At 36.7% G+C, this 12,504-nt stretch overlaps 1 protein-coding gene across 1 annotated transcript in view; it reads left to right on the forward strand.

Moving 5' to 3' along the window:
• The window catches only part of Sel1l2 (SEL1L2 adaptor subunit of SYVN1 ubiquitin ligase), a 63,389-nt gene that overhangs the window by 11,979 nt on the left and 38,906 nt on the right, over window positions 1-12,504 (forward strand). Inside the window, exons 3-4 of the mRNA XM_078049072.1 lie at window positions 2,734-2,836; window positions 7,520-7,682. Of these exons, the coding sequence (XP_077905198.1) occupies window positions 2,734-2,836; window positions 7,520-7,682 (266 nt within the window). The remainder of the gene's footprint in view (window positions 1-2,733; window positions 2,837-7,519; window positions 7,683-12,504) is intronic.

Consider the following 12,504-nt stretch of genomic DNA (forward strand, 5'->3'; position numbering starts at 1 on the left):
GTCCATCTAGCAGCATCTGCCTCTAGAAATTCATTGATTCTATAAGCATTCAACAGTTTCCCAATAAATTTCTTTTTCTTAAGTTTATTGGATTAGGTTTCTGTTCTTTACAGAGAATCCTCTTGTGCTCCCACAGTGCCTTATTATATATAGTGTCTACCACACAGCACAGCAATGTTATGTAAACAAGTCTGTGTTTACTGACAGACTGAGACAGTGTCCCAATCATCTGATCATCTTGTTATTCACAATATCTAGCATTATGTCTAACACATTGTACATGTTCAATACTTAGCTGATCAAATTAATAAATGAATGCATGACATAAAACAAGTTGTCTCTAGCTTTCTTTTCTCTCATTAATATCTGAAACAAGAAATTGGATCCTTTTTTTGTCCCAAAGATTTGTTTTTGGATTTTATTGAACATGAAGATTCTTCCTGAATTCCACAGCGATGGTGGCATGATTAAGGAATACACTTGGTTAGAAAAACTTTAAATTGAAATGCCAGCAAGAGAAACCATAGATTTCCAATGCTCCTATTATCCCATAGAGAGGTGATCTGGGTCCAGGGATCACTGGATTTACCTAGTTGGTGCCTGACCAGAGCAGAATAGGCATCTACCAGTTGGCTATTCAAGCACTACAGACTCAGGGAGGCCCTTTACATCAAGTCCTCAAATCATTTTCTGATTGTGCTTTCCCCAAATCTGGAAATTGTAAAACCATAGAAGGAAATTAGCTGGGTATGGTGGTGCATGTCCTGTAATCCCAGTTACTTTAGAGTTTGAAGCAGGAAGATTGCAAGTTCAGTATCAGCCCGGGCAACTTAGTAAGCCTCTACCCCAAAATAAAAAATTTAAAAAGGCTGAAATTGTAGCTTAGTGACAAAGCACCCCTGGATTCAATCCCCAATACAAAACAAACAAACAAAAAAGGGAGAAAATAAAGCAATATCAAAATAAATTTATCTGACAATTAAGTCCTCTTGTAATAAAGAAAAAATTTAGTTCAATACAGTTGGGATACCAAAAAAGAATTACAAATAAAAGTAAAAGTCATTGGTAGAAATTTGTGATGTAAATAACTTCTCAAATTCATATTCCAATTCAAATTTTTAAAATTTATTCACACTCTTTGAAAACATATTAATAGTAGTAATTACTAGCTCACACACAGATTAGTAGGTTTCTTCATTGTTTTTCCCCTTTTAATCATGAATATAGATAACATATAACTCAAAGCAGAATTAGATGCTAAAATATCTTGGTGTTTCTAAATTGATAGAATAACCTAGAATTCAAAAAAATTTTAAGTTGGCTTTTAAGTTAATTTATTTTTAATTTAAAAAAAGAAAAAGGACAACCCTGATGGCTTGTCAGGAAGATGAAAAATAAGAGCCACTTAAAGTTCTTTGAGGTTTCCTTAATGAAGCATGAATCCCGATTGCTTTCCTTTGAAATGGCTTTAGGCACTGTTCTCCTAATCAGAGACTCCTCTGAGTTGTTCTGAAAGGCTTCGTGTGCTCTGTGTGTGTGTGTGTGTGTGTGTGTGTGTGTGTGTGTGTGTATTTGTATGTCAGAGGGTGGGGAGGAAATGTAAATCTGACTCTTCCTCCAGCTTTCCTCATGGTGACAATGTTTTGAAAATTGTAAAGTGTTACATAAATGTTTGAGAAATACCATTATTATAGCAGGTAAAATTCCAATTTTGTGCCTGGGCATGTAGCTCATTGGTAGACTGCTTGCCTAGCATATATGAGGCCCAGGGTGTCATCCCCAGAGTGTGATCCCCAGTACCACTACCACTAAAAAAAAAAAGAAAAAAAAGAAATCCACTTAAATTTTTTCTTTAAATCCCATAAAATTGATGCTGAATCCCCACTCTGCAAGGCAAGTTATTACCGGTAGCCTGCATATCTTCCCTAAGTTCTTAGGAAGGTTCTAAGGAGGAAGAAAGCCCCGGACAGAGCAAAATTTTCAAGGAGAGTGTCCCCTCTACTTTTAGGTACATATTGGTCATCTTGGAGATGCATATGCTGGTGTCCCCAGGTTCCTTTGGAATCTTATGGCTCTGAGACATATGGACCATAATCAAACAAAGGAAGCATTGAATGCTGGGGCTAAGAAGCTGGTGCTTAAGATCATGCTTCTAGAGTATGTTAGGCAAATCCTGCCTTCTGCTTGCAGAACCTTGAACCCCTTTCCTAGACTGGGAACAATTCTCTCCTTCCTGCCATCAAGTATTTTTCTGAATCTGCCCAACCTCCCAAACCCTTATACAAAACACAGTGAGAAGTTACCTTTTTTTAAAAAAAAATTGATTTTATTTTTTAAATACATGACAGCGGAATGCATTACAATATTTATTACACATATAGAGCACAATTTTTCATACCTCTGTTTGTATATAAAGTATGTTCACACCAATTCATGTCTTCATACATGTACTTTGGATAATGATGTCCATCACATTCCACCATCATTGTTAACCTCCTGCCTCCTCCCTTCCCCTCCCACCCCTCTGCCTTCTGCCCTACCAACATCCTTAGTTGGGGAATAGTACCAAATGATCTTTTAGAAATGCAGATGTTAAAAACAAACAACAAACAAACAAACAAACAAGTAGAGCAAAGCTCAACTAACAGTGCCTTCACAATGTCAGCACATTATTTTAAAAATGTAAAACATAGAAATAATACTATTTTCATTTCCTTGTTTGTCCACATGCAGTAAAAGAGCAAGAAAAGAAAAATTTCACAGATGAAGGAGATGTTCTATTTAATATGGGCACCAAGATTCTCCAGGAGTCTAAAAGCCAAAAACAAAAAGCAGAGTAAGTCTTTATGTAGTTACCTTAGCCAAGTTCAATTTCTAGGTTAAGTGAAGAAAAGTCCAAAACCTAGTTTATCATTTAAAGCTTATTAGAATAATACATTTATTTGCTCATAAACTTTCATTTCTAAAGGGATCTACACATTATCACCCTAAACAAATAGGAGAATTGTGTATGAGATTGGGGTGCCTTTACATTAAGTGAAACACAGAATTTAGGCACTAATCTGAATGTTCAAGCAAAACATTGTTTTGGCTTTAATTCATTGGATATTTCAAATGAAATAAAATGTGTTATTTGAATTAGAGCAGTTGCTGTTGTAGCATGTTTTATTCTGCCGAACTGAGCATTTGCACAGCACCTTATGGTTTCAAAGAATTTCCATGTATGTGATTCTATTTTATCCTCAGATCAGTCTTAGGAGGCAAGAAGCACTTCATTTTTCCCCTTTAAAAAGTTGGGAACAGAGATTCAACGATTTTAAAGTGAGGTGACTACAGATACACAGCTGAGAGGTGACCAGGCTATGGTGTATGGTCTTACTTCATATCCTGTCTTTTTCTTTTTACTTATCTAAAGGGAGACAGAAATATCTTCTCTCTCTTCTCTGTCTTCTCTCCCAGGGGAAGGGCACAACTTGAGGTTACCCTTCAAGGCTCTAATTAAGACTTTGAGATAAAATCCCAGCTCTATCATTTTACTGGCTGTGTAGTCCTGAGCAAGTTACTAAACTTCTTTGTGCCCTGGATATTATAATCAAGTTCTTTGAACAGTGTCTGACACATATCATCAGTAGACAGGTGCTATTTTTTTTCTGGCCCCCTAATTGGTAAATGAAAGGCATGAAGGCAAAGAAAGCAAGTATTTTGAAACAACGATAGAAAGAATAGACCCGGAACCTCTAACAAGACTTCTAGTTTTTACACAGATTAGGCACATTAGTCCTGGAGAAGAATCCTAGAGCTGTGGTAGCCAGCCCTAGACACAGCAAGAGCACAATCCATGAATTCTCTCTTAAAACCCAGCCTCTGAGGAGAGTGTAAGAGTAAAGAGGATGAGGGGCAGTCAACTATCAACCTGGATGTAACATCGTCAATGTCCATTTCTCAAGCACCTACTTTGCGCTAGTTACTGTTGCATGTGTAATATTTTCCATTGCTCACAATGATACTGTGAGGCATAGATTATTATTTCCATATTATAGTACAGGAAATGAAGAGTTCAAAAGCTTCTGTAATTCTTCACCAGTGACAAAAAGAAAGAAATGAAAGAATTTTCTTCTCTCTAGAGGAAATTGACTTAGAAGCCTATAAAAGAGCAAGGGAAATACCCTCCAACAATGGGCATCACGCTGAACATCCCTGGGGGATATCATGATGGGGACAGGATAAAATCAGGTCCCCAAAGTACAATCTAGCCTAACAGGGAAGTCATTTCACTAAGGCATCCACTAAGTAAATTAGTGAAAATGGCAAATTTTCAACCCCAGGGAAATCCTAGATTCTGTCTGATGGGACAAAATCATTCTTAGAATGTCCCAAGTAACTATCCACTTAGCCTTGAAGAGTGTTCCTCTTTGACTTAAACAATACGGAGAAAACACAGTTTTATTAGTAAAACTATCCATCAATGTGGGACACTTTATGCCAGCTCTTCTTATCTAGACCATCTTAGTTCAGTCCTTTCCCCAAAATGACAGAAGAACAGCATATTTTCACAGTAGGATAGATGCATCTATGGGTACAGGGTATCTAAAGCTGAATCTCCTGACCCTTTTGAGTTGGAAGCAATGGAGAACTGAAATAAAATTTGTTCATAAAGAGAGATTCCAGGAGTTGGTGAGAAAGCCAGACAAAGCCCCTGTGTTATCAGGATAGCCCACTCTGTCCTTACATCAGTCATACCTGTATAATCATGTCTAAGATTCAGGAAGGGGGAAATAAAAATGAATGCATACCCTACTGACTTAAGAGGAATCATTTCTTCCCATATAGTATCCGACTTCTTCCTTGTTTTGTAAAGGTATCCTACTTCTTCCTTGTTTTGTAACTTCCCAAGATGGAAGAGGCACAGATAAAAATGATATTAGTTTTTTTTTTTGGCTCATTCACATCCACATTCTGCACCAATGCATTTGTTCATTCATTCAGCTTCATTTATAAAATATATATATTTTGTACCAGGGATTGGACTCAGGAGCACTCGGCCACTGAGCCACATCCCCAGGCCTATTTTGTATTTTATTTAGAGACAGGTTCTCACTGAGTTGTTTAGCACCTTGCTTTTGCTGAAGTTGGCTTTGAACTTTTGATCTCCTGCCTCAGTCTCCTGAGCATCTGGGATAATAGGCATGTGCCACTGCACTTGACCAGCTTCTTATATATGAATGGGGAACATTGTCGAATAAGTCAGCACTGTTAGAAATATAGATATTAGCCAGGCATAGTGGTGCATGCCTATAATCACAGTAGCTCAGGAGGCTGAGGTAGGAAGATTGCAAGTTCATAGCCAGCCTCAGCAACTTAGCAAGCCCCTAAGAAACGTAGCAAGACCCTGTCTCTAAAACATTAAAAAAAAGGACTGGGGATGTGATTCAGTGATTAAGTGCCCCTGAGTTCAATTCCCAGTACCAAACAAACAAACAGATATTATGCAATATCAGAGAGACAAAAACTTGTCTGAGGGAATCAGGAAACCTTAGTGACTGCCAGAATTGGTCCTTCCTTAATAATCACTGTCCATCAGCAAAGAAGGTTCTGGGAAATGATGCCACTCCATACCAACTTATTGGTGTGCATTGATGAAGCATTTGGCCTTACCCCCGCCCCAACCCACTCACATTAGTATCCAATGCCAGATTGTTTATAGATGATAAAGACAGCTAACTGAATTTTATTGTTGAAATCTTTCCAGGCTGCCCACTTTTTCCTTCTTGGGGATTTCAGCACAGATTTTAATGTTATCTAACTAGAAGCATTTTTCCCTGGCCTTGTCTTCTGTTTCTGATATCCCTTATATCACCTTGGATTTTTCTGACAGGGAGGCCAATGCCCCCTCTGATCACTGAATCAAAGGCATCTAACAAGGACTTGTTGTATAGCCTGTTGTTGCCTCCTGGGACCACATTGGATACACTATGGGATCCCCCACAGCCCATCTCAAGTTTCTGTGCCCTGGTGTCTGTTGGTACTCTTTTTGTTCCAGTAAGTTATGTAGTTGCATCAGCAAGCCATGTGACAGAAGGGCACAAGGGGGTCTGTATCCTTATATCAGGCTCTTTTCCTGATACCGAAGCAGGGTGTCCGACATTTACCTTCTTCCTTGTTTGTCTTTCAGACTCTGGAATCTCAGCTTGTTTTAACCATGGTTAATTTCTTTCTTGATCTCCTAGATTCTGGTTTTCTACCTATTTTCATTCCACTAGAATATTAACTATTTTAACATCTAGGACTCTGATGTCTAACTGGATGTCTCTCTGTCTGAGGTGCTTCTTGTCTGGCCTATTATACTCCAGCCTTTGCCCAGGGGCAGCCCATTTTTAGCATCAGTGTGGAGAGGCTGTACACAAAATTGAGTCTCCTGATCATTCTGACGTGGAAGGAATGGTAGGAGTGTGCGTGTGTGTGCGCGCGTGTGTGTGTGTGTGTGTGTGTGTGTGTGTATTTTCCTATATTTGAGTCAAGGCCATGGATAGAGGTTAATGCTTTCTGGTTTTGCAACTACCAAAAAATAGAAATTAGAAAAGTGAAAATAAATTCCCAAAGTACTCTTTGTCTCTGACATGTTTTGACCTTGTGATACTCTCCATCACTACTTGTTATACACATCAAGTCCAGGTGACTTTTGATTAGGACTAAGAATGCTGTGTAAGGTAATGCTATGACATCTATATTTTTAATCACTAATTTTTCATACCATTTACCACCTAATTACAGAACAATTATTGTGCCATAAAACTTTAGGATCAGTGCAATTGTCCTAATGGTAATAGCTAAATGTATTGAACCAGGCACTATGCATGGATTGTCTCATTTAATCTTCACAGTAACCCTATGAAGTAAGGAGAAGCTGAAGGAGATTAAATAACTTGACTCAAGTCCAACTAATAAGTGGTAGAGCCAGGTTTCAAACCCAGGAAATCAGATTCTATAGAGCCCTGGCCATTACAGTTTTGTTTGGCTGTTGTTTTTCCAAACAGCCTGGCTTTGTTATATTGAAAATTAGTTTTGTTTCAGAAAATTATTTTTAAACATAAATAAATCATCATTTTCATAAATTTCTTAGATGTGACATGGCAATTTTGTAATATTATTCTTATATTTCATTAAAAAACCCAAATATTTATAAATAGTGGGGGTGGCTATGGGGAAGTTCACATTCTTAGAATAAATAACTAAATTTTTCACTTTATTTGGTATATAAGCTTGAGCATTAAATGGTCTATATATTTTTCTTTTTAGTGGCTTTATTATTTGTAAGATATATTTGAAATTATAATCCTATATTTATCTAGAGACAAAAGAAACCTACTGGTCTAACTAGAGATGTAATGGACTTCAGCTAAACTGCATTATTAGTATCACAACAACTTGGGTCTTACTTGTTAGGGAGAAATCATATAATGGAAGGACAGAAAATTTCATTTTTGTAAATCAACCCTCTGACTTTATATTCTCGAACCAGAGCCTACATGCTTTTTGCCAAAGCAGCTGACATGGGAAATTTGAAAGCTATGGAGAAAATGGCTGATGCTTTGCTATTTGGAAATTTTGGCATGCAAAACATAACAGCAGCGATCCAATTATATGAGTCCTTGGCTAAAGAAGGATCATACAAAGCCCAAAACGTGAGTTTTGAAAGAAAATAAAACCTTAAATAGCCATATCCTGAAATAACTACAGACAAGCCACATATAAAAGGAGCTGAGCAACATATTCCCACTCAAATGCATAAACCCAGACCTACAAAGGTTACCACCAGAATGCACTGAAAAAGTCCTGTCTAGGCAGGAAGACTGCAGGAACCCGGGGTAAATTTTTCTAGCTCCATGGGTGACTTTCAGCAACCAAACAGAACTGCTCTTTAATCCACTTTCCTATCTTTCACATCCATGTGTGTGTTTTGACATTACTTGAGACCTCCAAACCCCTAACATAGTTAACATTTTATATAAAATGTGTTCATTTACATGAAGAAATATGAAACTAAATTTATTATCTTAGGGTGATATGTTTGCCTGATTTTTACTTTTCAAATATTTTACAAGCTAAATATGTTTCTTCTTCTATTTTAATAAATGTATTTCGTTTTATTCTAAGAATAACATAGCCATTTGATAGAAGATCCAGAAAACAAATTTAAAAAAAAATGAGTAAGCCCTTCACAAATCAACCATCCTGAATCAACTACTGTTAGAACTGCTTTATACTTTCACTTGGCTTCTTTCTCTGTGCATCTCTCTTTTTACATCATCCTAATTACAATGCAAGTGCATATAGCATTTTATTTCTGGCTACTTTCACTTAATGTTGTAGCAAAAGCACATTTTCATATTGCTATAGTCTTTTTTCTTTTTTTTTCTGAACCAGACTTCAGAAAGAAGAAAGTAATCTAAAAGCCCCCACCCAGAGCTCTTTTATTTTATTTTATTATTATTTTTTTTAGTCATCCAGGAAGATCCAGAATTAAGCTTTGGAGTCAGACTGACCTAAATTTGAATCCACTGTGACACTTGCTTATTGGATAATCTACTTAACAAAACCCTTTCCCCTTTCCTGCATGAGAATTTGACCTTTGGTTCACTCTCTCATTCTGTTTCCCAGGTAATCTGATAGAAATAAAATGCTATTTTTAGCTAGCATTTCTTATGATAGAAATGGTTTCTGATTGGCAAACTGCCTTGGGCGTAGGAGAAACTGTAATGAATCATTAAACCTGATAGTTGTAGTAATTCCTGTGGGGACCTTGTGTACTATGCCTTGTGGAGAAGCAGGCTTTTAACATCAGGGTGGCTTTTATAATCACCCAGTGTGGGACTCACCTCCTTGCATGGGAGTCATCTTCTGAGGGATCAAAGATGATGGCTCCTGGAGGGTTGTGTGAATTGCACCTGAACTTCCACAGAAAACAAGGCATGACTGCCCTGCTGGCACACTGTGGTGCCTGTACCTTATCCACCTGAATAAGTGGCAGCAAAGGTAGCCTATGGGATTCCTGTGAGTCCATGTTTAGTTGAACCAAAAAAAGTTGGACCAGAAGACTCCTGTGGGGTGGGGCAACCTCTCTAATCTTCATCTGTAAAGTTAAGCAAATGATAAAAATTTGGGTACCATGTCTATTTCACTGGTATATCTCTAACATTTGGCACAGTGTCTGGGACAAGAAATATAAGTTAAGTGAGTTATTAATCAATGATGAATGACTTAATGAAGTTATTATGAGAATTAAAATAATGTGTGAAGGCATTCAGTTCTATACCAGGAACACTGTAATTATTCATGATTTTAAAAGGAGATTAGACAGGTGAGGTGGTGCATGCCTGTAATCCCAGCAACTTCAGAGACTGATGCAGAAGGATCACAAGTTGGGAGGCCAGCCTCAGCAACTTAGTAAGGCTCTGTCTTATAATCAAAGTTTTAAATGACTGAGGTGTAGCTCAGTGGTAGAGTGCTTGCTTGAGCATGAGCATGAAGTCTTAGTTTAATCCCCAGCATGGCCAAAAAAAAAAATGTGGATAATGTGAAATCATACAAAATTTCACTCAGAGAGGATGATATAAATATGATTGTTCCCACTATCATTATTCTAGAATTTTCCCTATGACTATACAGAATTACTATTTTTACAGAAGTGAGATCATATTTATTCACTGCTCCCATAATATGCTTTTTGAAACTAAAAGTTATATTTTTTCTTAGTCTGCTCTTTATTCACTTAATATATTATTGATGTCTTTACATATAAATACAAATAGATCAGCATTATCATTTTAGAGATTCATACAATCTTAATTAATTTATGTTGTTGAATACTGTTTTTAATGAGGGCATTTTTCTTGCACATAGATGTAAAATAATTCCATAAACAGACTTGTAAGGGTCATAATAAAATGTGAAAAATTATTAAATCTTCATTTTCCATATTTGGTTAACCAAAACTATAAATTTCCAAGACAAAACAAATTATATTACCACCAATATTACCACCATTTTCACCACTAAAAATTATGTCACCTAATTCCTTTTCAAAGTAGAGAACATGTATTTTGTTTTTTAGAGGGTAAACACATTAATTAAGTCAACAACAATTACTTCTTGGGTACCCACTATGTGCCTAACATAATCCAGTTGATGGAGAGAAAAAGGTAAATAGATTAAAGTTCTTCTGGGTCAATCTGAAATAAAAACAAATAATTTTAGCACAATTTAGGTGGACCACAGTTAATGCATACACATAAAGTGCTTTAGGGATAGAAGAGATTCAGACTAGTTCTGCCTGGAGCAGGTAAAGGAAGTAATATTTGCCTTGAGTTTAGAAAATGGGCTCAAAGCAATATCAAATATATTACTTGTCTATATTTTTTAAAAGCTTTTGATACAAGGTCAAAATAGGACTACCCCCCAAAATTCTACATTAATATAAATTATACATAAAAGGTATGAATTTGGAGAAGAAAATTAAAGGAATACAAATAGGAAGGGTTCAAATTATCTCTGCTGATGACACAATCTTATATTTAGAAGTCCCAAAGAACTCCATCAGAAGACTTCTAGAGTTGATAAACAAATGTGGTAAAGTAGCAGGATACCAGACCAATATACACAAATCAATCCCTTTCCTATACTTCAATAATGAAACTGCTGAAAAATAAATCAGAACACTATCCCATTCACAATAACCTAATAAATAAAACCTGGGAATTAATCTAATGAATATGAAGGACCTCTACAAAGAAAACAGCAAAAAAAAAAAAGGCAAGAAAACACAAGATGGGAAGGCCTTCCATGTTCTTGCATAGGCAGATTTAATGTTGTTTAAATGGCCCTACTACCAAAAGCAGTATACAGATTCAATGCAGTCCCCATCAAAACCCAAGACATTCTTCACAGAACTAGAAAAAAGCAATTATGAAATTCACTTGGAATAATAAGAGATCCAGAATAGCCAAAGCAATCCTGAGCAACTACAGTTTCACTCTAGCTCATCTGGTTATTGCATCCAGTTAATTCCTTCAGTTAATGTGGTTACCTTTAGTCAGTTATACCTCATTATTGTTACCCTAGTTAGAGTGCTTATTGTACATTCACACACCACTCTCTAATCCAATTGCTTGCCATTGGCTTTAAGGAGAATCCAATGGGAGAATAATGGCTGAGTGCTAACTTAATGCCAGAGGGAACAGCTCTACATATAAGACAACTAGCCATGTATTATCACAGTCATTTTTTTAAAGAGAGAAACAGGCATTATAGGGACACTGTTCCAGGAAATGTACAGTTACAGGCTTCAGGGTGTCATGGTGTAGGAAGCAGAGCAGGTATTCCCAAGCCAGTAGGTTTGATTGTTGATGACACCAGATTCTAAAACCTAGTATTTCTAACATCTTTTGTTTATTCTTTTGGTATCCCTGAAGAATTACTTCCCCAAATCTCAAATTTCCCAAGCCTAAAAAAAGGGATTGATAATAATATCCATAATATTTCACAAGGTTGCTGTAAGAACTAAATATTAATGAATACTGTTGTAAAACAATTTTAGTCTCAACAGTTTAATCTTTGGGGTTAGTCAGTCCTTTGCATCTCAGTTCCAACACTGGCTCCTCATGACTTATCTTTTCTGAGTCTCAATTTCCTCATCTGTAAAATGGGGACATTGGTCTAGTATATGTGTGTATGGTCTCAAGGAGGATAGGGTCAGAAGAAAAAGTTTATGATCCAAAATATCCTATGTGCAAAATTCAGCCCCACTGTTTGCTGAAATGCTGAAATACAATATTGTAAGAAGCCTCTACCAAGTCCCTCTTCTGCCCTCCCTGACGTGGACACCCTTATTCCTCACTCAGATGCTCTTCATCCAAAACTCTCCATGATCAGGAAGATTTCAGGACCCTGCTTCAGCACAACAGTTGTATTCAATTCTAATTCTAATGTGGCTTTGAGTCCATATTTTGACTACCATTTCTTCATCACTATAGGAAAATCTGTTTCCAATAGCAAGTCCTCTTGCACTTTATTTATTTATTTATTTATTTATTTTGTACAAAGAACAACTACTTAAAGAGATTTTGTGCCACAAGCAATGCTTAATTTGATGACTGATGGCTTGATCAAGCTGGATACAGGCCATCCATATTGATTACAACTCTGAAATGGGACTACTTCTACTATTTATGCCAATCTGATATAGGAATCTTGCCTGCACTGCTGAAAGTATTTCTGGGAACTGTGAGAACCATGTTGCAATAAAAACATGGCTTAAGAAACTGGAATATGACAGAATGATAATGAAAAAGAATGAGGGGGGAGGGATAGAGAGGGAGGAAGGGAATGGTAGAGGTAGGGAGAGAGAAAAACTACCAGCTCTCATGGGAAACGGAAAGTAGGTAAAGAGAAGTCAGTAATACTGAAATATAATAACAAGAGGAGCCTGGAGTGTCAGAGATCTAGTAC

This window comes from Ictidomys tridecemlineatus, chromosome 5, assembly GCF_052094955.1.
Source record: "Ictidomys tridecemlineatus isolate mIctTri1 chromosome 5, mIctTri1.hap1, whole genome shotgun sequence".
NCBI lineage: Eukaryota > Metazoa > Chordata > Mammalia > Rodentia > Sciuridae > Ictidomys > Ictidomys tridecemlineatus.